Below are 26,235 nucleotides of genomic sequence, written 5' to 3' on the forward strand. Positions count from 1 at the left end.
ACGAGAAGGCTGTCTTGTGAGGATGTCATCAGAGGCAGATGAAAGAGACACCGTCCTTCCATGATGAAAGGCTGATGTGTGCATAGATGAAAACATTTAACTTGCTTAGTGAGAAACAGTCCTAGCAACATTTTGACCTCCACAGAAACAATTTCTCCTGAGTTAGTACAGTACAGTACATTGTTTCTTTAGACTGAGTGTTATATGAACACTTGTGCTGTGGCTTTACACACACTAATGTAGTTGGTCTCTGATGCCAGCCTATTAAACTTTGTCTCTCCCTGAGCCAGTGTTCATTTATGTGTATGTTTTGCATATCCTGGGACCTTTTCTGTGATCACTCCATCCTCATGCTGTCCTCTCCTTCTCCATTTGGCAAACCAGCCAAGCATCTTCAGCATCTGTCCTCTTTGAAGTCTCCTTCCTTAGGCCTGTCTGGCCTACCTTCTGTAATAATTCTTATCATATTGTATTGAAATGTTTAGTTCTGTCTTCTCACTAGATTTGAATTTCTTTAAAGAAGGTTCTGTGTCATTGTATTTGTATTCTTACTATCTGAACTTAATAAAAGTTTACTAAATGCAGAAATAATGTTAACAAATAAGCGGATGGTTAGTTAACTCTACCTCAGTGGGACTCTATTCTAAAACCACCATTTGCATGCTCTGCTCAGCACTCTTGAGCTCATGCTAGCTAGTAATGAAAGTGTTTCTGCTTGGGCACACTGAATTTACAATCCATAATGAACCCTAAATTGAATTTATAATTGCATTTATAATGCTGCTACAGTCACAGTCATTCCAAATGCTGACTTTTCAGATGCGTGTCATAACCTTAATTTTCAATTTCATCCTATTTCTGTTAAGTGACACAAAAGTGAAGAGTAACATGAGTTGAAAATTGTGAGCAATGACTTTAATTTGGTATGTAAAAGAGCATGAAAGAAACAGTTCAAACTAAGCTTCAGTCCAGGACCATGATTAGTTACTAATTAAATTCAGTAGCTTAATACTAAAACAAATAGAGAAGCGCAGAATTGCCAGAAAATGGCGAACCTAGTTCTTCCCACTGCTTCCCAATTCTTTTCATTCAGGGTGTGCAGACCTGTTATCTATAGCACTCTGGTGTGGATGAATGAGGCTGCTTGCTAATGCAGGCCAGTGGTCCCAGGTTTCAACTGGGCTGTGCTGAGAGCTAAGGAGATCAACCTCTCAGCACAGCTGGAGCTCCCTCTTGGGAGACTGCTGCAGACTCTGAAGTTTAACAAAGGGGAGTGGAATGTACTTATGTCTTATCTTTATTCAAAACTAAACACCAGGAAGGGTTCAGAATAAGCAAAAACATACATGCTGTCTAAAGTGTAGCCATATTTCTAGTATGAAATAGCCCATGGAATTTTAATCTCCATCTTAATGTATATGTATCATCAGCAAACATATCTGGTTCACTGGTTAGGAATGGGAACAGTGGACATTGCAAAATTAAGCTTTGAAGGGAGAGATGTAGGATGGTGGAGGGTAAGTGTTCTAAATGGAGAAACAGCATAGCTCCATGTGAGAAAGAGGGCAAGGAAATTCTAGAGGAGGAAAGTGTTGCAGAGTGGCAGATGGGTCCCAGCTGACAGCTGAAGGGGCAACCATAGCCTACCATGCTAGAGGGGCCAGGACAGCCATCCAGGGAGAAAACCTATGCATCTGTGCTGAGACTGATTTATTTTTGGGTCCAAGGACTGAATGGGAAGCTGATTACAGATAGTGCTTACTGAGCACTAGCTATATGCCTAAGACTTTTACTTAGCATTTCATATCTTCACACCAATCCTACAAGGTAGGTTCTATTATTTTCCCTGTTTTACAGATAAGAAAAGTAGCATAGTAGGCTGCATCTTAAATTTTTGGTCATCTCTCATTTATTCAGTGACTGTTTTTTTGTTTATCCCGACTCAGAGATTTCATTATATGTTTCCTGGATAGTGAATTATATATGACTGCTTGTCATTTGATGGTAAGGATACATTCTGAGAATTGCACTGTATGGTGATTTTATCGTTGTGTGATCATCATAGCACATACTTTATGTAGACCTGAGGTCATTCATTCCACATCACCCCCTGATGTAGTTAAAAGACAGTAAGCATGAGATATGATATATGAGGCTGCTGCTATCATGACTAGGTACATGTTTTACAGTAAATATTCTCATGTAGAAGGAGTATACTCCAAAATAACAATACAAAGTATAGTACATAAACTAGTACTATATGCATAACCCAGCAAATACACAAACCAGTAGCATAGTTTGTGCTCTGTCAAGTATGATGTGCAATGTATAATTGATGTGATATACTTTTACACACCTGGCAGTTTATACTAGCAGCTCCATAGCACAGGAGTAATCCATTGTGAAATGACACTGTGATATCACTAGATGACAAAAATGTTTCACCTCCATTGTAGTCTAGGACCAGTGTCATTTATGTGGCCCATCATTGACCAAAATGTCATTTTTGTGGCACAAGATTGCAGTTAAAACAGAAATTAGCCATGTTGGGGTTGGTATGTAATAGGAAATCATGTCAGCTAGGGATCAGACAGCTAAGGATTTGAAGCATCTTTTGGTAGACATGAAGATTTACTGAGATTTCCGAGCAGGGAGCAGCACGATGAAGCTGTTGAGTAAAGCAAGTCTTTAGGACGGTGAGAGGGTAAAGGGTAACAGGTAAATGTGATTCCAGCTCAGCAGTTAGGAAGCAGATGGCACAGTCTAGGGGTGGAGTGGTGCAAAGCTAGTGGATGGGGACAGTGCTGACAGAGACAGCACAGGTGCAGGAGATGGATGAAAACTGTGGTGATGCCGGTGAGGGTCACAGGGTTCAGGAGGCCCCCTGAGGGGAAGGTGCTACATGGGCCCTCAGCATTGTCTTTGAGATTGAGAAACATTAAGTAACTCTGGCTTAGGAGATGTTATTATGTTTGGTAAGCTGATTTTAATATTTTAACTTTATTTCACATACATCCCTATTTTTAGGGTTGATGGCCATCCTGATCTCTACATTTTAGTATATGTGCTGCCAAAGCGAGCACTGATCTCTATATTTTAATTTACATTAATCTTATACCTGCTATAATGTATTTACTTATTATAATTAAAATGCATATTATTACATAATATATATTTACAGGTACCGTTCTACATTATAGGTTATCACACCAGGATGAAGAGGGCAAGACCAGGCAGGAGTGCATCATATCTGACCCTGCCTTTTCCATGGTGACAGTCCAACGGGAAGATAGCGGGATAACCTGGGAAACCAGTTCTAGCAGATCTTCAACTCCATGGACCTCCGAAGGGAGCCAGACTTCCGGTGTGTGTAGTCTGGAAGGATCAAATGTGAATTCTCCTCCAGGAAGTGTTTCCTTTATTGTGAATGAAGTTAAAAAGGCTCGGAAAAGAACTCATAAGTCAAAGCATGGCTCACCATCATTGTATCGGAAAGGCAGCAAAAAAAGAAATTCTTTTGAATCTCAAGATATTCCAGCAAATAAAAAGGACAAATCTTTAATTTCAGAAAGCCAGGTGCTAAACATCGAGAAAAAGAATTTGTCTCCTGGCATCTATGATAAAACAAGAAAAAAGAAGACCACCTCAAATACACCTCCTATTACTGGGGCAATATACAAAGAACACAAACCATTAGTGTTAAGGCCAGTCTATATAGGAACTGTACAATATAAGATTAAGATGTTTAATTCAGTTAAAGAAGAATTAATCCCTCTGCAATTTTATGGAACATTGCCAAAGGGTTATGTCATTAAAGAAATATATTACAGGAAAGGGAAAGATGCATCCATTACTCTAGAACCAGATTTGGACAATCGTGATTCTAACATAGTTTCCAAAACAAGTAAATTAGGCACCCAAAGCACAGAAGATGATAAATTAAGAGACCTTGGTCCCCCTTGGAGAGATGTGCTTTCCAAAGGATCAAAGTCCCTGTCGTCATTATTTGGCCATGAAGATCAAAAGAAACTTGATGTTGAATCCTCCCTAAAAGCCACATCAGCAGCTAGGCCCATAGCCTCCCATTACTCGAGTAACAACATGGCAGAACAAGAGGTGCTGTTTGGACCCCCCCAGTCAGTGCCACAACAGCCAGGTGATGAGGCAAAATCCCATGAGATCAAGCCTTCCTCTTTTTCACCTGAGGCTTCACAATCTGTGTTCCTGGAGACAGCAAAGGAAGAATCTGAGGCTGAGGCAGAGAGAGTCATTGCTTCAGAGATCGACTCTTCAGTCTCCTTAGCCTTTGTTGATGAGGCTATGAAGGAAGTCATGGATTCTGCTGACCAGACCATGCCATTAGAGGCAGAGAAGGATTTGTCACAGACAGGCTCACCAGGTCTGTCACTACCTACCCAGGAAGGCCTTGCGTCAGGCAAAGAGGAGCCAGTGCTGACTTCATTAGAAAGGATGGAGCCAGCCTCTGAATGCGTGGCACCCACTCATCCCAGTGTCAAAGGAGAGAATGAGGAACCCAAGCCTGAACCACCCATTTCTCTTCCTGAGCCTCTCGTGTTCCAAGAACCAGAAAAAGAAGAACTGGAAACTTCCCCATCAATAGCTGCTATGCCTGAACCTGAAGGTTCTAATTTGGAAGAAGAGATCATAGAACTCGGTTACCCAGAAAGCCCGTTAATTTCTGAGCAGCCCTTCCCACCACGGTTGTCCCCTGAGATGCTGCATAAAGAGGAGCCTCACTCTCCACTGCTGACAACAGCAGCACTTGACCATGTCACTTTGTCCGAGGAGAGAGAGGAAATCGAGTCTGTTTCTACAGACTCTGCTTTTCTGTCAGAGTACTCTGTGCCTCAGGATTTGAATCATGAACCAGAGAAGCAAGAAGCTGAGCCAGTCTCTCCATCCAGTGCAAAAGCCGTATCTGAATGTGCAGTTTTCTCAGAGGAAGAGAACGAAGAGTTTGAGCCTTGTTCCCCAGCTGTGGCCTCAGTGTCTGAGCGCTCTCTCTGGCCACCCACTCCTGAGAAGTCTTCTGAAAACCTGTCACCACTGTTTTCTGCAGCCCCTTCAGAACACATGGGCCTTTCAGGAGATGAGGCCTCAGAAAGTGGACGTTACACTCCAGATTCCTCATCTGCTTCAGAATATTCAGTTCCCTCCCATGAAGCACAAGAGTCACTGAAGAAAACAATTGACCACAAGTTCCCATTAAAATCAAAAGATGTTTCTGAGTCTATGATTCTGTCAGAAGAAATGAAAGACCCTGAGTCACAGTCTCCAGCTGTGGCCTCTATGTCTGAGCACTCTCTCTCACCATCCCTGATGGAGAGGACTCCTGAGTGCCAGAGTCCCCTGCCTTCTGCTGCTACGCTGCAACACATGGTCCTGCCAGAGATAGAGGACCTAGCAAGTGAGCATTTCACACCAGATTCAAAATTGACTTCTCAATCTGCAGTCCCCCTAAATGCAACACAAGAATCCCTGAAGATCATTGATGAGGTAACTCAGTTCAAATTAAAAGACATTGTTGAGCACACAGTTGTGTCAGAAACAGAGATGGAAGATGTTAGCTCATGTTCTCCAGATGTGGTCCCTCTACCTGAGTGCTCTCTCCCACCCCACACAACTGAGATGACTTCTGAATGCCAGGCCCCACCACCTGTAGGCACCCTACCTGAACACATAGTCCTATCTGAACAAGAGACAATAGAAATGGAGCCATACTCACCCTCTTCCACATCTGCTTCTAAATTTTCAGTACCACCATGTGCAACACCAGAGTTGCAGGAAGAAGACATTGTCCAAAGATCCCCTCTACATCTTGAAGGTGTGTCATCACCCATGAATTTATCAGAACAAGAAAACATTGAACCCTTTTCTCCAGATTCTGCCTTTGTGTCAGAATTCTCATTTTCTCCCTATTCAACTGAGGAAACAGAAAAAAGAGAATCTGAGTGTGGTTCCCCAGTATGTTTAACATCTCCAACTGAACACACTGTTGTATCAGATGAAGACACTGAAGATGCTGGACTTTTTTCCCCAGACTCAGCATCACAAGTTTCAATCCCACCATACAGAATCCCAGAAACAGAAATAAATGAAAGTGAGCCAGACTCCCTCTTAACTGCAAGGTCTGCTTCAGGATTTTCCTACTTTTCTGAAGCAGATGAGGAAGAGATCAGATCAGCAGCCACTACACCCATCCCTGAGTATTTTGATTCATCAGAGAAGCACAAAGCTGAGTCTTTCCCTATCGTGTCTACACCTGAAGGCTCAAGCCTTCCATCTTCAGTGGATAAAGCAGATGACACAGAAACTAGGTCAGATGTTCAAACATTCTCAACATCTGTATCTGAATATCTCATTTTGGCACAGCATCAGAAAACAGCATCATTGGAGCCTGAGCCTGAAGATTTGGTTCCACCATATTTAACCAATAGATCGGAGCAGGAAGAAATTAAAGCTAAGTCATCAGCAGCTACAACTCATGCTGCTTCAAATGTACAATCATCTGTGGTAAAGGAAGAAACCAAACCTATTTCTCCTGCATCTCAGCATTCAGTTTCACTTGATTCGGTTTATGCAACTAAGAAAGAACAGGAACCCAAAGCATCATTTACTCTGAAAGCTGCAGATAAACAGATAGCGACATGCTCACCAGGTCTGTTACTATCTACCCAGGAAGGCCTTGTGTCAGGCAAAGAAGAGCCAGAGCTGACTTCATTAGAAAGGATGGAGCCAGCCTCTGAATGCGTGGCACCCTCTCATCCCAGTGTCAAAGGAGAGAATGAGGAACCCAAGCCTGAACCACCCATTTCTCTTCCTGAGCCTCTCGTGTTCCAAGAACCAGAAAAAGAAGAGCTGGAAACTTCCCCATCAATAGCTGCTATGCCTGAACCTGAAGGTTCTAATTTGGAAGAAGAGATCATAGAACTCGGTTACCCAGAAAGCCCGTTAATTTCTGAGCAGCCCTTCCCACCACGGTTGTCCCCTGAGATGCTGCATAAAGAGGAGCCTCACTCTCCACTGCTGACAACAGCAGCACTTGACCATGTCACTTTGTCCGAGGAGAGAGAGGAAATCGAGTCTGTTTCTACAGACTCTGCTTTTCTGTCAGAGTACTCTGTGCCTCAGGATTTGAATCATGAACCAGAGAAGCAAGAAGCTGAGCCAGTCTCTCCATCCAGTGCAAAAGCCGTATCTGAATGTGCAGTTTTCTCAGAGGAAGAGAACGAAGAGTTTGAGCCTTGTTCCCCAGCTGTGGCCTCAGTGTCTGAGCGCTCTCTCTGGCCACCCACTCCTGAGAAGTCTTCTGAAAACCTGTCACCACTGTTTTCTGCAGCCCCTTCAGAACACATGGGCCTTTCAGGAGATGAGGCCTCAGAAAGTGGACGTTACACTCCAGATTCCTCATCTGCTTCAGAATATTCAGTTCCCTCCCATGAAGCACAAGAGTCACTGAAGAAAACAATTGACCACAAGTTCCCATTAAAATCAAAAGATGTTTCTGAGTCTATGATTCTGTCAGAAGAAATGAAAGACCCTGAGTCACAGTCTCCAGCTGTGGCCTCTATGTCTGAGCACTCTCTCTCACCATCCCTGATGGAGAGGACTCCTGAGTGCCAGAGTCCCCTGCCTTCTGCTGCTACGCTGCAACACATGGTCCTGCCAGAGATAGAGGACCTAGCAAGTGAGCATTTCACACCAGATTCAAAATTGACTTCTCAATCTGCAGTCCCCCTAAATGCAACACAAGAATCCCTGAAGATCATTGATGAGGTAACTCAGTTCAAATTAAAAGACATTGTTGAGCACACAGTTGTGTCAGAAACAGAGATGGAAGATGTTAGCTCATGTTCTCCAGATGTGGTCCCTCTACCTGAGTGCTCTCTCCCACCCCACACAACTGAGATGACTTCTGAATGCCAGGCCCCACCACCTGTAGGCACCCTACCTGAACACATAGTCCTATCTGAACAAGAGACAATAGAAATGGAGCCATACTCACCCTCTTCCACATCTGCTTCTGAATTTTCAGTACCACCATGTGCAACACCAGAGTTGCAGGAAGAAGACATTTTCCAAAGATCCCGTCTACATCTTGAAGGTGTAAATTCATCACCCATGAATTTATCAGAACATGAAAACATTGAACCCTTTTCTCCAGATTCTGCCTTTGTGTCACAATTCTCATTTTCTCCCTATTCAACTGAGGAAGCAGAAAAAAGAGAATCTGAGTGTGGTTCCCCAGTATGTTTAACATCTCCAACTGAACACACTGTTGTATCAGATGAAGACACTGAAGATGCTGGACTTTTTTCCCCAGACTCAGCATCACAAGTTTCAATCCCACCATACAGAATCCCAGAAAGAGAAATAAATGAAAGTGAGCCAGACTCCCTCTTAACTGCAAGGTCTGCTTCAGGATTTTCCTACTTTTCTGAAGCAGATGAGGAAGAGATCAGATCAGCAGCCACTACACCCATCCCTGAGTATTTTGATTCATCAGAGAAGCACAAAGCTGAGTCTTTCCCTATCGTGTCTACAACTGAAGGCTCAAGCCTTCCATCTTCAGTGGATAAAGCAGATGACGCAGAAACTAGGTCAGATGTTCAAACATTCTCAACATCTGTATCTGAATATCTCATTTTGGCACAGAAGCAGAAAACAGCATCACTGGAGCCTGAGCCTGAAGATTTGGTTCCACCATATTTAACCAATAGATCGGAGCAGGAAGAAATTAAAGCTAAGTCATCAGCAGCTACAACTCATGCTGCTTCAAATGTACAATCATCCATGGTAAAGGAAGAAACCAAACCTATTTCTCCTGCATCTCAGCATTCAATTTCACTTGATTCGATCTATGCAACTAAGAAAGAACAGGAACCCAAAGCATCACTCACTCTGAAAGCTACAGATGAACAGATGGCTTTGTCAGAAATCAGAAAAGAAGAAGCTGTGCCTGATTCTCAAGAAGCTACAGCACATGTATCACAGGATCAAAAACTGGAGCCTCAGCCTCCAAATGTTCCAGAGTCTGAGATAACATATTCAGTTTTGCCTGAGTTGGTAAATGAGCCAAAGAAGGATGTCAATCTCAATTTAGCTCCAACTGTGCCTTCTGAGCTAGAACAGAGCATGTTGTCAGAGAATCAGCCTAAAGTACTCAAAGCATATTTACCTCCAAAGGAAAAATCTATATCTGGACCTGAGATTTTATCTGGAGTGAAAACGGAAGTGAAGCATGATTCCAAAATAACAAAAGAACTTCATTCAGCCTCCTCTGGAGTAGAAAAGGAAGTTGAACATGGTCTGCCAGCACCAGCATTTTCAGCTTTATCAGAAGAAATAAAGAAAGAAATGGAACCCAGCTCCTATACAACCATACCTGTAACTGAGTGTGATTCAATCTTAACCATATTAGTAAAAGACATGCTGACAGATTCTTCTGCCTCACCTTCAGAAGAACATCCAATCCCAACAAAAGTAGGAGAAGGTGAGTTAGGAAGTGATTTTCCAGCTCTCCTAAAGCCTGTAGATGAGCATTCCATTCTTATTGAAGAGGAAAAGGTAGTGATTAGAAGTGCTTCTTCTAGCACTAAAACTTCTTTATCCAAAGGTTTGTCTCCATCAGAAGTGAAAGAAGAAACCAAAATGGATTCACCTCCAAGTGTCTCTGTTTTGTCAAAGATAGACAATGAAGAAGTGAAGCCTGGATTGCCAGTAAACAAAATGTCATCTCCTCAGCATTCAGCTGTGTCTGGGGGAGCAAAGGGAGAAGACAAACAGGCTTATTCATTTTCTGTGGCCCTTGACTCCGCACATTTGGTTTCATCACAGGAAGAGAACTCAGTTTCTGCCTCAGAAGTATCAAGGCCTGAACCTGTGCTTTCACTCAGCCTGGAGAGTGGGATTGAGAAAGAAGAAACTAGACTTGTTCTGTCACACACTGTATCACCTGCACCTAAACACATAGTTCCAGGAGGCAAAAATGAGGCCATGACAAGCTCTTCTCCCAGGTTTGAAAATTTAGTGTCAGAAGATTTAGTCCCAACACTAATGACCCTTGTGGATGGAAAAAACAAACAAGTAGGGGACATAACTTCTCCAGTTCATGGTGATTTCCTGTCAGGAAAAGATCTTGCCCCGGCAGAACTCCCTTTGGAGTCTGAGAAAAAAGACAAGCTGCACCAACTATCAGAACTACCAGAATTCACTGGTGGTTTAGACAGGAAGAGTGGGTCTGTAGACACAGAACCAGTAACGTGTATTTTAACTGATACAGAGGGTTCTGTTTTGGAGAAGGGCCTAGTTGAGCCTAGGAGCAGAGAAAATGAAAATAAAGAAAACAGGGAATTTTGTGTGTCTGCTACAGAACCATCAAAGATTACTCCTTTTGACCTTGTAGAACAAAAGAAGCCTGAAAGATTACTTTATTCAGGTCAAGCTGTTAATTTATCTGATGTAAGCAGCTCTCTTGAAGATAAACCAGATCTAAATATGAAACAGCTGCCAATTATGAAAGAGAATTTGCCTTGGGAACAATCACAATCATTTAGGACAACTGAGCCTGAGCAGCTGAAATCCTCTAGCAGAAGTGATCTGCAGATAGAGAAGCTCCAAGCTGCTCCATCGAATGAGGATCTCACTTATGAAACTGGAAAGCAGGTTCTGTCCCAGGCTGTGGAAGAATCTCATTTGCCATTACAAAAACCAACATCCACTCCTAATGCTTCTGAGAGTCATACAGAAACCTTAGCAACTGAAACTTATTCTTTTGAAGAAATAAGGCCATTCCAAGAACCAAAGCCTCTAGTCCCAGCCGGAAATTTGGAAAGAAACACAGAGAAGGGGCAGATCCATTCATTCGTGGAGAGTGAGAGTTTTATATCAGAGAGAGAAAACACAGACTTTTCTAGGCTTTCCAAAGAAGGCATCTGGGAAGAAGTCAAATTACCTCCTGAAACGCCCACCCAGAAACCAGTGCCTGGCCTGTCAGCAGGACAGATGAAGTTGGAAGCCACCACCTCTCTGGTCAAAGCATCCCATTTCCTGGTGGAAGCTGTGGAACCTCCACTGGTCAGTGAGAAAGAAGCACACGGGAGTACTCCTCTGTTACTTGGAGAGAAGCCTCAAGAAGAATCAAAAATGGTTCTGTCAAATATTACAGAAGAGGCAACTGAGGGAAGGAAACCAGCGCCTGAAGTGAAGACACCCACTCAAACAAAACCCACCCTCGCAATCCAAGCAAGCGAAGAACCTCAACCCCCAGAGACACCTGAAGTCACACAGCAACTGCGTGAGAAGCCGAAGATGGTGGAGCAAAGGCTTCCTGAGGAAAAGGGAAAGAAAGGACTTTCATCTTTCAAATCATGGATGTCCAGTTTACTTTTTGGATCAAGCACCTCAGATGACAAAGTTGCTGAAAAAGAAGATTTAGATACACAGCCAAGTCCCTCTGTGGAAAAAGCAGTGACTGTGACAGAGCCGAAAGATAAGAGTCCTGCTGATTTTAATGCAACCAAGAAACCAGCTGATCATTCATTGCCAGAGGTGTCTAGTGAAGATGATAGAAGGAATGAAATCCCAGATTCATCAGATAAAATGAGCAGAAGCTTAATTACTTCTGCTGATAGTGAAGAACATCTTGGAGTTCAACCTGATAAGAAATTGGCTTCGGGAGAAACCAAAAATGTTCCTTCTCATGTTACTGAGAGTAAAAGATACCAGAAGCCAGCAGTAGCTCCTCCATCTAATTGGAATATTTCTATTCTTAAGGAAGATCTAAGTGGCGATCAAAAAGAAACATCATTTCCATTTGATGTAGTAGATAAGATGCCACAACAGCTAAAATCAGATTCATTCAGCTTCACAAGTAAAAATATCATGAAAGAATCAGTGAACCCAGAGCCAATAATTTTGCCAGTAGAAGAATCAAAAGGCAGTTTAATTGATCTTGGTGAGGAAAAATTAAAGAAAGAATTGCCCAAACCTACTTCCTTGAAACATTCTGAAGAGGAGGTAAAACCCAGGCCTGTCAGCCTAACTGAGGACAAAGAGAACTTGGAAACTCGATCATGTACCTTGGCAGAAAATAACCTGGCAGACAAACAAGAAGTAGTGTCTCCCTTAGAGCTTAGAAAAAATAAAGAAATAGTGAAATCGCAAATGACAACTGAATATAGACCTGTTGAATTAGAAAAATCAAAAGTTGCTGCTAGGCTGGAGCATATCTATTCAGATAAAGAACATGAGGAAAGAGCCAAAATTGCTGTTTGTTCTGAGGAAGAGAAAAGAGAAGAAAAAGAAAAGGAGTCACAGGTATTTTTGGAAGAAAAGAAGCAGCAAGAAAATCAGCCTTATTCTCTGAATGTGGCAAGGTCTGTGTCTGAAAAACCCTTTATCTCTTCTCTTCATTCTTCGGGTGAAATACAACCATTTTCGTCAACTAAAACACCATTGATTACTGAAAAACCAGAAAGTGTGCTTTCAGAGGCTCACCTAGAAATCAAGGAAAGAAAGCTGGTAGAAAGCCAACCACATCCATTAGAGGAAGGTAAAAACTTGGTGAATAAAACCAATACTTTGTGCCCAGTGGATCTTCCTTATCGTGATGAAATAGATAAGCACCCTTTCCCTCAGGAAGAAGATTTGGTATTAGAAAAGCCAAGCAGAGATTTGGTGGGTCACAGAGAAGAAAAAGGACAGCTCACACTGTCACAGCTGTTCACGAGTGGTTCAGTAGCCACCACAGAAGAAAGCACCAGGCAAAGATCTCCATCTGAAATCCCTGGAAGCACTGTAGATCAGCCTTCAAATGATACAAAGAGCTTAGAAACGCTGCCATATTTGCTGTCATCTGACAAACCACAAACTCTTATTCCAGAGGTTTGTCCAGAAGTTAGCACAGCCAAGAAACAAGAAATTCCATGGTCAAAAATGACTCTGGGTCACCCTACAGGCCACACTATTCAGGCATCTGAAGATCACTCATCTGAGATGCTTAAGCAATCTGTTCTTATTTCAAAGCATCCTTTGGAGACTGTGGAAGATGCTCACATAAATGAACTGTCCTCTTCAGCGGGAAGCAACTATACTCAATTTATAACCAGTGAATCAAAAAGTAAAGCTGATGAGATGACATCTGCTAAAGAAATGTTCAAGGAGCCTGAAGACACATGTGTAAAAGATGTAGAATCCACAGTGACCAGCAAACCAGCTGACCTTTCACAAGATCAGAAGAGTGCCTTCAGTATCATTTCTGAAGGCTGTGAGATATTGAATATTTACACACCTGCCTTTATTCCTTCAGTGGATCAGGAAGAAAGTGAACAAATGCAAGATAAGTTAGAGTATTTAGAAGATAAACCCTCATTTAAAACGTTATCCCTTCATGATGATAGTGAGGCAGTTGTTTGCCATAAAATGTTACAGAGCAAGTTAGAAGATTCTGAAGGAAAGGTTACATCACTGAAGAATGAAGGAAAGGAAGCTCATGTTACAAAAGAGAAGATATCCATGGACTCAGACTCTGATGATTTAGCTTTCATTCAGTCCACAATTCCCAGTGAAGAGGATTACTTTGAAAAATATACTTTGATTGATTATAACATCTCCCCAGACCCAGAAAAACAGAAAGCTCCATGGAATTTAACTACAAAAGAGGAGATCTCAAAGGGAGCTACAGAAGAAACTCTCCCTTTCCCAGAAAGTTCACAGGAAAGTGCCCTAGAACATGAATATGACCTGGTAAAACTGGATGAAAGTTTTTATGGACTGGGAAAGGACCACAGCAAATTATCTCAGCCAGAGATGCAAAAGTCTTTGGTTACCCAAAAATCAGCTGATAGAAATTCTTCAAAGAGCATTAATAGAGATTTGGACTCCAGGTCACCTGGGATGCCTTTATTTGATTTGGAGGAAGGGGTTTTATCCAGGACCCAGATATTTCTGACCACTGTCAAAGCTGTTAATCCTGAACTGGAGGAGCCAGCTGCACTTTCATTTTTATATAAGGATCTATATGAAGAGGCAGTTGGGGAGAAAAAAAAGGAAGGGGAAACAGCTTCTGAAGGTGACAGTGTGAATTCTGAGACATCATTTCCAAGCAGAAATTCTGACACTGATGAAGGAACAGGAATGTATTTTGAGAAGTACACACTCAGAGATGATATTCTCCATGACACATCTGTAACGCAGAAGGACCAAGGCCAAGGTCTAGAAGAAAAACCAGTTGGTAAGAGTGATTCATACCAATTGATAGCTACAGGAGAGGAAATTTGGAAGAAGTCTGGAACTGTTCTTTGGGAAAAGAGTTTGGAAGAACAGAATGCTGTTTACAGAGAAGGAGAAGCTGTAGGCCATGTGGAGACCTCTGATGACACAGTAGTGCAGAGGAAAGCTCCTATCACTGAGGAGGTCAGGGTGGTTACCCAGAAGATAAGCTATGCAGTTCCATTTCAAGATAGCCACCATGTCCTAGAGAATGCAGCGGAAGTGAGCAGTCAGGATAATGAGGCAGGAAACACAAGCCAAGAAGTCAGTCAGAATGTCCCAACACAAGTGTCCTTCCCAGAGGAAGGGTTTGCGTCAGGTGCAACTAATATTCCAGAAGCCCCACAAGAAGAACCTAAAGTACTGGTCCATCCTGAGCCAAGCGCAGAGAGGCTCCGAAACAGCCCTGTGCAGGATGAGTATGAATTTGCTGAATCCCTGCATTACGAAGTGGTTAGTCAGGACACTTTATCAGATGAGCTATATTCAGAATCTGCATGTGAAGATGTATTGCCTCAAGGAAAGGAATCTGTTGAATACATCAGGAAATATGAATTTCTTACTGAGGCAGAACAGAATGCAACTGCTGACCAGAATGAGTTGGGCAGAGGGAAGACAGAACAAGACCGGCTGTCATCAGAGTTAGTGGCTGAGAGGGCACAAAATGAACTGAAGAAGTCCCAAATTGACACGTATTGCTGTACCTGCAAAAGCCCAATTTCCACAATGGACAAAGTGCTTGGCACCCACAGAGACCACGAGGTTTCAACGCTTGACACAGCTATAAGTGCTGTTAAGGCAAGTTAACTTTATGACTTTTTTTTTTTGTACTGGGGAATCAAACTCAGGTCCTTGTGTTTGCAAGGCAGGTGGCAGAACCACTGAGCTAAATCCCCCACCCCAGGCAAGTTAACTTTAAATCAAAAAATATATTTTTAAAGAAAACGACATATTTACCTTCACATTCTCTCAGTTAAAAAGGACCAATATTTGATACACTTATCTTTATGCAGAATAGACTGAAAGCAAATTGAGAATATTTCCCCAAGAATTTAGTTGAGGTTGGCTTGACAAATATTTATTGAGTATATACTATGTGCTGGACATTTTTCTAGGTCCTGGGGACCATCAAGAAATAACATGTGGTTACTGACTTTGGGAGGCCTTGTCATCTTATAGTAGTGACTCTTAATATTATAAAAATAACAAATAACTTTAGACTTAATAATACACCTTTGAACATAAAATACAACTTATTTTATGCCATCTATAGTGTTCTTTAAAATAATTACATATATTACATAGGGCAATTTTATTATAAGACAAAATACTCAAGATTTTTAATTCTGATTTTGTTTGTATTTCCTTTTTTGCTTATAAAATTTATGTTATATATGGAAACTCTTTGCATTGTCTCTGGCAATACATATAAGACCCTAATCTAGATACAAAGTTAGTCACTGAGCATATCCTTATGTGTGTGGTTATAAATTCTCTACCCACATAAGGATGCTATTGGAAATCAATATTTAGTTTCTAAGCTTCCCATTTACCTTTCAGTCACTTTCTAACTGGTCTCCCTGGTCCTGCCTCTGTAATCTGTTCCCCACTGGCAGCCAGGATGACCTTAAAAATTAGCAAACAACAAGAAGAATGAAGCATTTTCTCGATGCCAGGAACTGCACTGAGTTCTTTATATAAAGGATGCCTTTTAATTCTCACAACAAGTCAGTGTCATCAATTTGCAGCCAATGAAATGAGCTTGTGGAAGGCCAGACTGAGATTGTTACTCAGGACTGTTGATGCTGGAGCTTGTGTTCTTGACTATACATTCATATTGCATGGCTCAGTGCCTTGCCAATGGTAGTATTCCCAAAGTGATCATTCATTTCAGTCACTATTAAGTAATTGTCAGACTGTTTTGATTAAATAACATAACATATTGGAGTCTTGGCATTTTTTCCTACTAAATTAATCCTTCTCAATTTGTCTGATATTGGTTTCATTTTTCCTGGGTGAAGTTTTGTTGAAATTTTACCTGTTAACATTTGGTGGGTCTGGGAGTGGTGGTGCACTCCTGTAGTCCTAGCACTTGGTAGGCTGAGGCAGGAGGGATGTCCAAGTTTGAGGACAGCCTGGACTACTTAATGAGCTCAAGGTTAGCCTGAGCAGCATAGTGAGGCCCTATTTCAAACAACAACAACAAACGTTTAGGAGCAGAGCATAGGCAAACTTTAGTGAAAGCTCAGACATGAGATTCATGAGTTCCAGTGGGAGGAACCCATTCTGTGGGGATACTGACAGTTGCTGGACATTACTAGCTGAAAGAAAACTGGATTTTCCAACATTCTTTGTGTTTTATTTATCTCTATATTTTAGAAATTAAAAAATAACTGTCTAAAACTATCAATTAACACTTTTGAGAAGTAGGGAGCTATGATATCTCTTGCCTTAAAATTGTTTTGTTTTTTAAATTTTTTCTAAACAGTATGAGCAGAAGGTTGAAACTAGTTGACTAAAGCTGAGGTCTTGCTTCATTTCACTGAGATAAGCATGAAGAGTAAAAGTTGATTGGCAACTTTTAAAAAATAAAATCAAGTGAAAAAAGCTGTGACTTGAGAGTTCTCTAGCATCTTACGGGTGGTGTCCTGCTCCTCTTCAGGGACTGATGGCTGCATTTACAGATAACCCAAGTCCTCACTTCTCCAGGCCCACTGCCACCGTGATAGCTTGTCTTCTCTTCCTTCATTCACTCCTTTGCTTCCTGTTCAGTGTTTATTGACTGCCTGTTATGTATCAGGGATGGAGCTAAAATAGAGAAAATAGGTAGATGGATTTGTAAAATTCCCCAGATTAGTACAGAGCGTGAGCACTCTGTATATGTGGGTTTATGGGGAGGGCTGTGGAAGGTATTTCTAAAGCCCAAAGCTTGGTTGAGCCTTACATGCGAGAGTTTTTCTATCAGTCAAGGACCTGGAGAACATTCCAGAATTGGAGAATACACAGGAAAAGGCACACATACGAAGAGTCTGAGGAAAGGATGGGTGTGTGACAGGAGTGAAGGGCTGGGAGATTCTGGAAGTAGGGACCTTGAGGGACAGAGGGGCCAGATCCTGAAAGTGCTTGCTCAGTGTAACATCTTCATTTGATGGGGAGCAAATCAGATAGTGAATTTAAGTTTGTCTACCAGGACACATTGCTGGGTTCATAACTGATTAAAGTAGGTAACACCCTCCTTCACTTTCCCCTTTTGTTTTCTAGTTGAGTATTTTAATTTGTTGAATGTCTTTAGGATGTTTGTGTCCATTTAGCAGGTAGTTTCTATTATTTGGTATGCTGGGGCCTATCACCTTTGGATGGGCAGGCCTTCCTGTGCACCTGAGGCCACAGGTGCAAATGTGCACAGACTGCTTAGATATATTGGGCTGGTATAGTAGAAAGGCTGCTTAGAATGAGGCATTACTAAGGAGAAGACATTCAAATCTGTGGCTCATTTAAATAACCTCACCAGTCTATCAAGAAGTCAAATTATTTTTTTTTTGCATGAGAAATAAACTGTCTCCTCCCCACCATTTTAACTTTTTTATTAGTACGTTTGCAGCACGTAATGATTATATTCCTCATGGGGAGCTGGTACATGTACATAACATATCTTAATTCTTTTTAAATTCTCTTCTCCTCCCCTCCTTCACCCACCCCATTTCTAGGCTCCCTTCCTGCTTGCTCTAAAGATCTGTCTTTCTGTTTCCTGTTATTTATTTTGCTCCTTATTTGTATTTCAGGTTTCTCCTATATAACTGTCTTTCTGCAGTTGCTTTGGGGCTGTCACTCACAAACCTCTTCTTTGTCATACATAATTATCTATAATCAATTTAGCTGTAGCGGCAGAAATAATTCAAAGATTTATTAGCTGACTATGGTATTAAAAAATCTTTACCAGGCCCTTCAATTCTCGACTTTCTCTGGGCCCTTTCAGACCTCGCCGAGGAGGGGTGTCGGCGGGCTGCTGCTGAGTGGTGCGCCCGCTGCGGTTCTGGGGCTTGGGTGACCGGGAAGCGGCGGGATGGCTGTGGCCTGCGGCGTCCGGGCGAGCGTGCGCGTTCAAGGTGGTGCTGCTCAGGGAAGGCTGCGTGGGGAAGACGTTTCTGGTACTGTGCTACTGTGAGAGCAAGTTCCACGACAAGCACGTCACCACTCTGCAGGCATCTTTCTTAACAAAGAAGTTCAATATTGGTGGGAAAAGAGTAAACCTTGCCATATACAGCAGGTCAAGAGATGCATTGGGGCCAGTTTACTACAGAGATTCAAATGGAGCCATTTTAGTTTATAATATAGTAGGTGATTCTTTTCAGAGAGTAAAAAAACAAAAAACAAAAAAAACTGGGTGAAAGAATTATGGAAAATGTTGGGAAATGAAATCTGTTTATGTATAGTTGGTAATAGAACTGATTTGGAAAAGGAGAGACAGACGTGTTTCCATTCAAGAAACGGAATCCCATGGAGAATCTGTGGGAGCAGAGTATTATCTATCATACCTCAGCCAAACAGAACAAAGGAAGTGAGGAACTTTTTCTTAACCTTTGTAAAAGGGTGATAGAAATAGCACGAGTGGATGAGGACAAATGGCAATCGCTCTAATCAACCAGGAGCTGCAAGACAAGGAGTACAGATTGTCCATGATAAACCTCAAACTCAGAGTGGTGGTGGAGGGCGTTGTTCTGCATAACTATTCACACCTAAGAAGCGAAGAAATGAAACTGTGGCTCACTGCCCTCAACATGAAATATGTGCCATGTTTCAAGTCACATTATTTTATCAACGGAGCTAAAGAATTAACAGTGTGTGTGTGTGTGTGTGTGTGTGTGTATTGTTTTTTCTTTTTTTGTGTGTGTGTGACAGAGTCTCACTTTGTAGTTGAGACTGACCTGAAACTCACTATGTAGCCCAGGATGGTCTTGAACTCACAGGGATCCTCCTGCCTCAGCCTCCTGAGTACTGGGATTACAGGCCTACACCATCACACCTGGCCTAACAGTATTTTAAATTACATTTATAACACCGCAGAGACCTTAAGTGCTAAACTTAATGGAGTTTGTGACCAGAGAATTGACATTTTCTACAAATGTTAAAAAGCAATTACCAATGGTCTTTTTTCATATTTTTTTCTTTAATGAGAAATAATATGCATGTAGAAAAGACCTACTTAAAGGCTTCATTTACATTTTTTTAAATCAGATCTTTATTTAGTAACTTATATATGTTGTTAGGATGGTATGCATTTTTGCAGTCCTTTGTATTTTGTGGTAGTTTGAATTCTACCTCTCCTAAACAGCAAACTGATTTTGTTTTTGTTTTTAGTTAGCAGATACCCGAAGTACTGTTTTTGCAGGGCTTGCACAGGCCCCGAACTGTCTACTACTTTGATATAATCTATATACATCCTGTATGCTGAGCTGGCAAAACACATTGTAAATAACATATTAAATATTCTATCTGCTTTTACAAGCACAAGGTGCAGAAATATATGTACAATAGTCTCTGATGACTGTAAAGTGAATTAACCTTTGTTGATAATACATAAGCTTTTTGACTCTAATATAAAGATCATCACTCCCCCTTTACTTTTGTCTTAACTTGAAAGTGGTGTGTTTAAATTTTCACACATACTTTACCTGAACTATTACTATTGTCACATTTTTAGCAAGGTGCAAAAAATATATGTACAATAGTCTCTGATGACTGTAAAGTGAATTAACCTTTGTTGATAATACCTAAGCTTTTTGACTTAATATAAAGATCATCACTCCCCCTTTAGTTTTGTCTTAACTTGAAAGTGGTGTGTTTAAATTTTCACACATACTTTACCTGAACTATTACTATTGTCACATTTTTTGCCTCTATGAGTTCATCTGATGATTGAACAGCAGCATTTGCCTTTTGGTTTGTGTTTTGTGTTTTTGTTTTAATAAAAAGAGATGGCTTCTGTTTTTGCTGTAGAATGGTTACCTTAGAGAAATTTGAGTGGAGCATGCTAAGTTTCACTTCTGCAACAGCTTTGGTTTTCTCTTAGGCTTTATATGTAATGGGTTCCCTGGCATAAGAAGAGAGGACAAGGTTCTGGAGAACAGCCACTGAACAAGGCTCATTTCTTTTAGACGGCTTCTGTTTTTGCTGTAGAATGGTTACCTTACAAAAATTTGAGTGGAGCATGCTAAGTTTCACTTCTGCAACAGCTTTGGTTTTTTCTTAGGTTTATATGTAATGGGTTCCCTGGCATAAGAAGAGAGGACAAGGTTCTGGAGAACAGCCACTGAACAAGGCTCATTTCTTTTTTTTTTTTTTTTTCTCATGGAGTTTTTAGGTATACACTACAGTTACATTCATCATTTGGATCTTGTACCTTTACATGACAGGTCTTGATTCTCATTTTTTTCCCCTTGTCCGTGCCCTCCCTTCACCCCCTCCTCCTCTCCCCATTTGCTAAAACTTTATTTCCATTTTTTCATTTTCTCATATTTTTTTATTTTCCCTTATTACTTTTCCCCTACTCTTCCCACTTTCCCTACACCTTTAGCCCTTTTCTTCCTATTTTACATTATTAATTATCCCATTAGGATCTTGTGTACTATTATAGTTTTTCACACCAGAGAGACTATTTGGTATTTACACATGTGTGACTTATTTATTTCACTTAAGAGTATATCCTCAATATGTATCCATTTTTTCTTTCTCATATTTTTTTATATCATTGTAAGGCTCATTTCTGTAACATGTTAGTGGTAATTTATGCTCCTGAAGTAGCACTTTTACATCCCTGTGAGCAAGTTCTATTTGTTCATTGCTTGTCAGAGATGAGCACACAAAGTTTTGTTCATTTTAAGAGCTGTCCTTCTAAGTTTCAGTGGAGGGAAGCATTTCATATAATATAGTTATAGCAAACACTGGAAAGATTTATTGTAAAATTATACTCGTATATTTTGTAAATTAGTTCTTCATTAGATTTTTTTTCTTTAGCAAGAACTAAACTTAAATTTGTTAATTTGATATAATCAGGCACTGCTCACAAAAGGAACACAGATTGTGGAAATTATCAAATTGTTCTTGTTCTAATATATATATTTTTTCATTTCTTTCATGCTTGGAAAACTAGTAAATGTTATGTCTAAGAAAAAAAAATCTCTACCAGATATATCAAACTTGTAAGAAAATTGGAGCCCACTGCTTGAAGTTCTTTTCCTAAGTGTTATGTATTAAGGATACTATAATTCTTTTCTTCAGGTTCAATTAGCAGAATTTCTTGAAAATTTACAAGAAAAGTCCTTGAAGATTGAGGCCTTTGTTAGTGAGATTGAATCTTTCTTTAATACCATTGAGGTAAGTTAACAATCCCTTTTACCTTATCATAAGTAAATGATTCTGAGCTAAAACAATCTGAATCAGTGTGTGTGTGTGTGTGTGTGTGTGTGTGTGTGTGTGTGCTGCTTGCCATTGGTAGTTTTGTTCCCTCATAGTGAGGGTTGTTGGTGTCTTGCCTGGGTGCTACTTTCTGCTAAGCACAAAGGGTTTTCCCATAACAACAGACATGCACTCATCAGGCATTTACTATATTTTATATGCTTTACTTAATTTATCCTCCAAACAGTCATATGAGAGGCGTTATTGCTTTCATTTAGTAGCTAAGAAACTAAGATTTACATTATTCTTCTCTTCATTGTCTCATTGGGTCAGCCCTGCAGAAATGCTTGAAGGCACTGCCCAGGGCCTATGCACAGGGCCAGCAAGCAGCGCTCATGGTATAGTTGTCCTCCATGAGTTCACTGCTGGCTGCTGCTGTGCACCCTGCATAGCGAAGTGAGCAGGTAATGATGTTCCATGCCTGTGCAGAGAGGGCCCAGCACCCTCACCTGTCAATCAAGGATGGCAGAGGGCCAGGGCCAAAGGATTACCTTTGGGTAAATTATCTGATTACCTCATCACTAACTTGCTGATGAAGATAGCTATGTGCCTGGGTGTGTCCAGATGAGCAATAAAGGAGAAGTTGCCTCTCCCTGGATAGCATCTGGGAATTTAGGACCTTGCTCAATTTCCTGGCACCTCACTCCCTCACACCATGATTTTAGTGGAATGCAGGAAATAGCACTAGACCTCACTCATCACCACGTGGTGGCCTGGAATCTTTGCTTGCTACAATTCCTACTTTTAAGTTTTATCACACAGGAATGCATCTGGGTAAGACTTCCATACAAATGCACCCTGCTTTGGTTTTTCAGTATCTAAAACCATCTGGATGATACTCTTACAGCTAGTTCTATTGCAAAACTAATTATGGTAAATGTGGTTGGAAGATTCGAAATTTAATGTTAATTAAATATGAAGTACACAGTCTAAAATCTAAAATTCTGATTTTCTTACTGAGATGCCAGATGTCAGTTCTTTAAAAGAAAAGAAGAGGGGGAGGAGGAGGAGAAAAAGGGTGTACTTCTTGTTTCACTCAGGAGTGTTTTTGTTTCTTCCCCTAGGAAAACTGTACCAAAAATGAGAAGAGGCTGGAAGCACAGAATGAGGAAATGATGAAGAAAGTTTTGGCGCAATACGATGAGAAAGCCCAGAGTTTTGATGAAGTGAAGAAGAAGAAGATGGAGTTTCTGCATGACCAGATGGTTCGCTTTCTGCAGAGTATGGACACTGCCAAGGACACCCTGGAGGCCATCGTGAGGGAGGCCGAGGAGCTTGACGAGACTGTGTTCCTGATGGTAAGCGCCAGGTGTGACAGGCACCTGCTCTGCTACAAGTCTACACTCAAACTTCATCTTTCAATGTTCCTTAAAGTTATTTATATTTCAGTTTGGGTTTATATAATTCTGGAATTTTAGAATTATTTGGGCATTCAAGATACCTATAGAAAATTCCCCACAAATCCTGAAAGTTCCAATGCCCATATCCAGCTGAAAGATTCATGGAGTCAGGACATCCTGTCACATGGGATTGGGATTTTCTAAGAGAGAATGGAAACAGCCTTACAACCTTATTCCTTCCTCCTGATTCCTGGCATCCTCTCACTTGCTGCAGGGCCTTTTCTCTCTACTTTGAAATCTGAGGTGGCCTCTCACATGAGCCATTCTCTTGGAGACTGGCCAAAGCTGAGAGGATCATTTTGGCACACTTTTTGATGCAAAAGGATGCCGTAAATTGTGGCACCCCTCTCAGGTAGTATGGTGGCATTTCTCTAAGTGGCTACCTGAAACCAAGGTCCCCTAATTCCAGCAAGCAATTGTGGACAGAAGGTTCCTTGGGTGCTCCTTAGTTGTTCCAGAGTCAGATCTCTAAGCCTCATGCATATTCTTTAGAACAGTAACCAGATAGGATTAACCAGGACCAAGGAGATGTTTCCCAGAAGGTGGCCCCAGGCCTTGTGGTCAGACTGGGGAAAGCACCACCTTTTGATGGGTAGGGACCTCCTAATAAAAGATCCTGATCCTCTTAGCCCTCTAGTGAGGCTGGGAAATAGATCAAGGACAAACAAGACAATGTTGGGCTTTTCATTTGCTTCAGGCTCTTCCAGTGGGGAAATTTCTCTGAATCAAGTAGACATGGCTGATCTGAAGGAGAACTAAATCATTAGGTTGCTTCATGTTTCATTAAGGCAGAGCTTCAGTGTTTTTAAATCAGGGACCTCTTGTGAAGTGGAGCATTAATGAAATGCTTATGTTCTGCAAAAATGTCATCTTTGATAAGAAAATTGTTTCCTTTTATCTAGAAGTAACAAATTGAAAAAGAAAACATTTTCCCTACTTATATGAGTGATAGATATATCGTCATGCTAGAAACATTGGAAAATACAAGAAAGCACTGAGAAGGTGTAACTAACTACTCAGAGATAAACACTGATTCACATTTTTGATGTATATTTAAACAATTTTAAGTCATTTTTCTTGCTTCAGAGAAATTTATTTTGGAGGCTGAGCCTAATAAATAGAGAGAAGCAAGGTACAAACAACTCACTGTCAACCATGCAGATCAGAGAGAGCTGAACTGATCAGGCAACTGAACTGAATCCCCTGCAGCTCTGTCCCGCAGCATTCCAGGGGCTCCAGGGAGGTGGAGGGAAACTGTCTCCCAACTGTGTGGTCTTAAAGCTCTTGGTTGGTTTTTCTTTTTGTTGTTAACCTCTCTCTCTCTCTCTCTCTCCAACCTGCCTCTTTTCATCCCCCCCCAAGTCATTTGAGGAAATCAATGAAAGGTATAGTATATATAACATGGCACAATGTCGTGGTGACTGGGACTGTAGCATGACTGGATGCTTTATTTTTATAACTCGATGCTTTATAGAAAATGATCTGTCAATTAAAAATTCATCTAGTGAGCTACTGGGTTTTCATGGTTAGACACAGTGCTTTTAAAAACTAAATGACACCTTGGAAAGAAAATTACATGGGCTTTAGCTAAATAACAATTATCATAATGTAGATTTTTAACTGCTTCCTTGAGATTTGTTCTTTATTTTCAGCCCTATCTAGACTTTCCATATTGCATATAAAAAATTTTGTAGATAACTTAGAGTTATTGGTTAAATATGAGTATTTGAAGGAATCATCCGTATCTGCCCAGGGTAATCTTAGGATTTATGTAATCTTAATGGCATATTCCTTCTCTTCAAACCATAGTCATATTTATCTTCACTTTCGGCTCACCTAACCTAAAGTAATCTTACTCTTGATTTTGTTTTGTTGATGTTTTTAACACTCAGTCTAAGAGATTCTTCACTCTTTAGAAAGGCAAAACACTCAACAAGAAATTAGGAAGTTTTTAGAAAAATTAGACTTATATTTTTCTTTTCATCTTTTTTTTGTGGTACCAGGAATCAAACTTTAGGCCTCCCCTGTGCTGGGCAAATGCTCTACCACTGAGCTACACCCTCACCCATATGTTTAACCTTTGGAGCACTTGATGTTGAAATTCTCATGCTGATCTGACCCTTTTGTTTTTTGTCCCTTTGTAAGAACTGAGGTCTCTCCTACAGGTTGAACCTAAAATTTAATCTTTTCAATATAACTTTGAAGGTGAATTTATAAATTATAAATATTATCTTCAATTTATTTCCATACCAGTTGAAATTGTGAAGTTGCATAGAGTAAAATCAGAAATTTGCATCTGTGGTATATTAAGATATATAAAAATGGATTTAATTTAGAAATGCAATCTTTTTTACATAATTAAAACTACTCAGATGAACCCTATTTACCTGTACAAAATTCTATTCAACAGAATATTGTCAATATGTTTTATGATAATAGTTTGTATATTAATATTTATATAATCAATAATAGTTTTATATGAATAGAGCTGGGCAGCTTTAGAAAATGCTGATACCTGAATCTCGTGTCCTGAGATTCTAGTTTAATTGGTCTAAAGTATAATCTGGGTATTTTTTTTCTTTTTATTGAGTTTATTGGTACAATCTAGGTATACAATACCTAGTTTGAGTTAGCAGATACCCGAAGTACTGTTTTTGCAGGGTTTGCACAGGCCCCGAACTGTCTACTACTTTGATATAATCTATATACATCCTGTATGCTGAGCTGGCAAAACACATTGTAAATAACATATTAAATATTCTATCTGCTTTTACAAGCGCAAGGTGCAAAAAATATATGTACAATAGTCTCTGATGACTGTAAAGTGAATTAACCTTTGTTGATAATACCTAAGCTTTTTGACTTAATATAAAGATCATCACTCCCCCTTTAGTTTTGTCTTAACTTGAAAGTGGTGTGTTTAAATTTTCACACATACTTTACCTGAACTATTACTATTGTCACATTTTTTGCCTCTATGAGTTCATCTGATGATTGAACAGCAGCATTTGCCTTTTGGTTTGTGTTTTGTGTTTTTGTTTTAATAAAAAGAGACGGCTTCTGTTTTTGCTGTAGAATGGTTACCTTA

The 26,235-nt window shown here is 40.5% G+C and overlaps 1 protein-coding gene and 1 pseudogene across 2 annotated transcripts in view; both read left to right on the forward strand.

Moving 5' to 3' along the window:
- Positions 1-26,235, forward strand: part of Cmya5 (cardiomyopathy associated 5) — a 109,644-nt gene that overhangs the window by 26,228 nt on the left and 57,181 nt on the right. The window contains exons 2-5 of one of the 2 annotated variants that reach the window (XM_010604135.3): positions 3,201-15,090; positions 21,571-21,666; positions 22,812-23,045; positions 24,510-24,532. In XM_010604135.3, the coding sequence (XP_010602437.1) occupies positions 3,201-15,090; positions 21,571-21,666; positions 22,812-23,045; positions 24,510-24,532 (12,243 nt within the window). The remainder of the gene's footprint in view (positions 1-3,200; positions 15,091-21,570; positions 21,667-22,811; positions 23,046-24,509; positions 24,533-26,235) is intronic. The other variant, XR_776371.3, reaches the window with a different exon arrangement.
- LOC109117418 lies at positions 16,846-19,018 on the forward strand (annotated as a pseudogene).

This window comes from Fukomys damarensis, unplaced genomic scaffold (genome assembly GCF_012274545.1).
Source record: "Fukomys damarensis isolate Sample0158 unplaced genomic scaffold, DMR_v1.0_HiC HiC_scaffold_1, whole genome shotgun sequence".
NCBI lineage: Eukaryota > Metazoa > Chordata > Mammalia > Rodentia > Bathyergidae > Fukomys > Fukomys damarensis.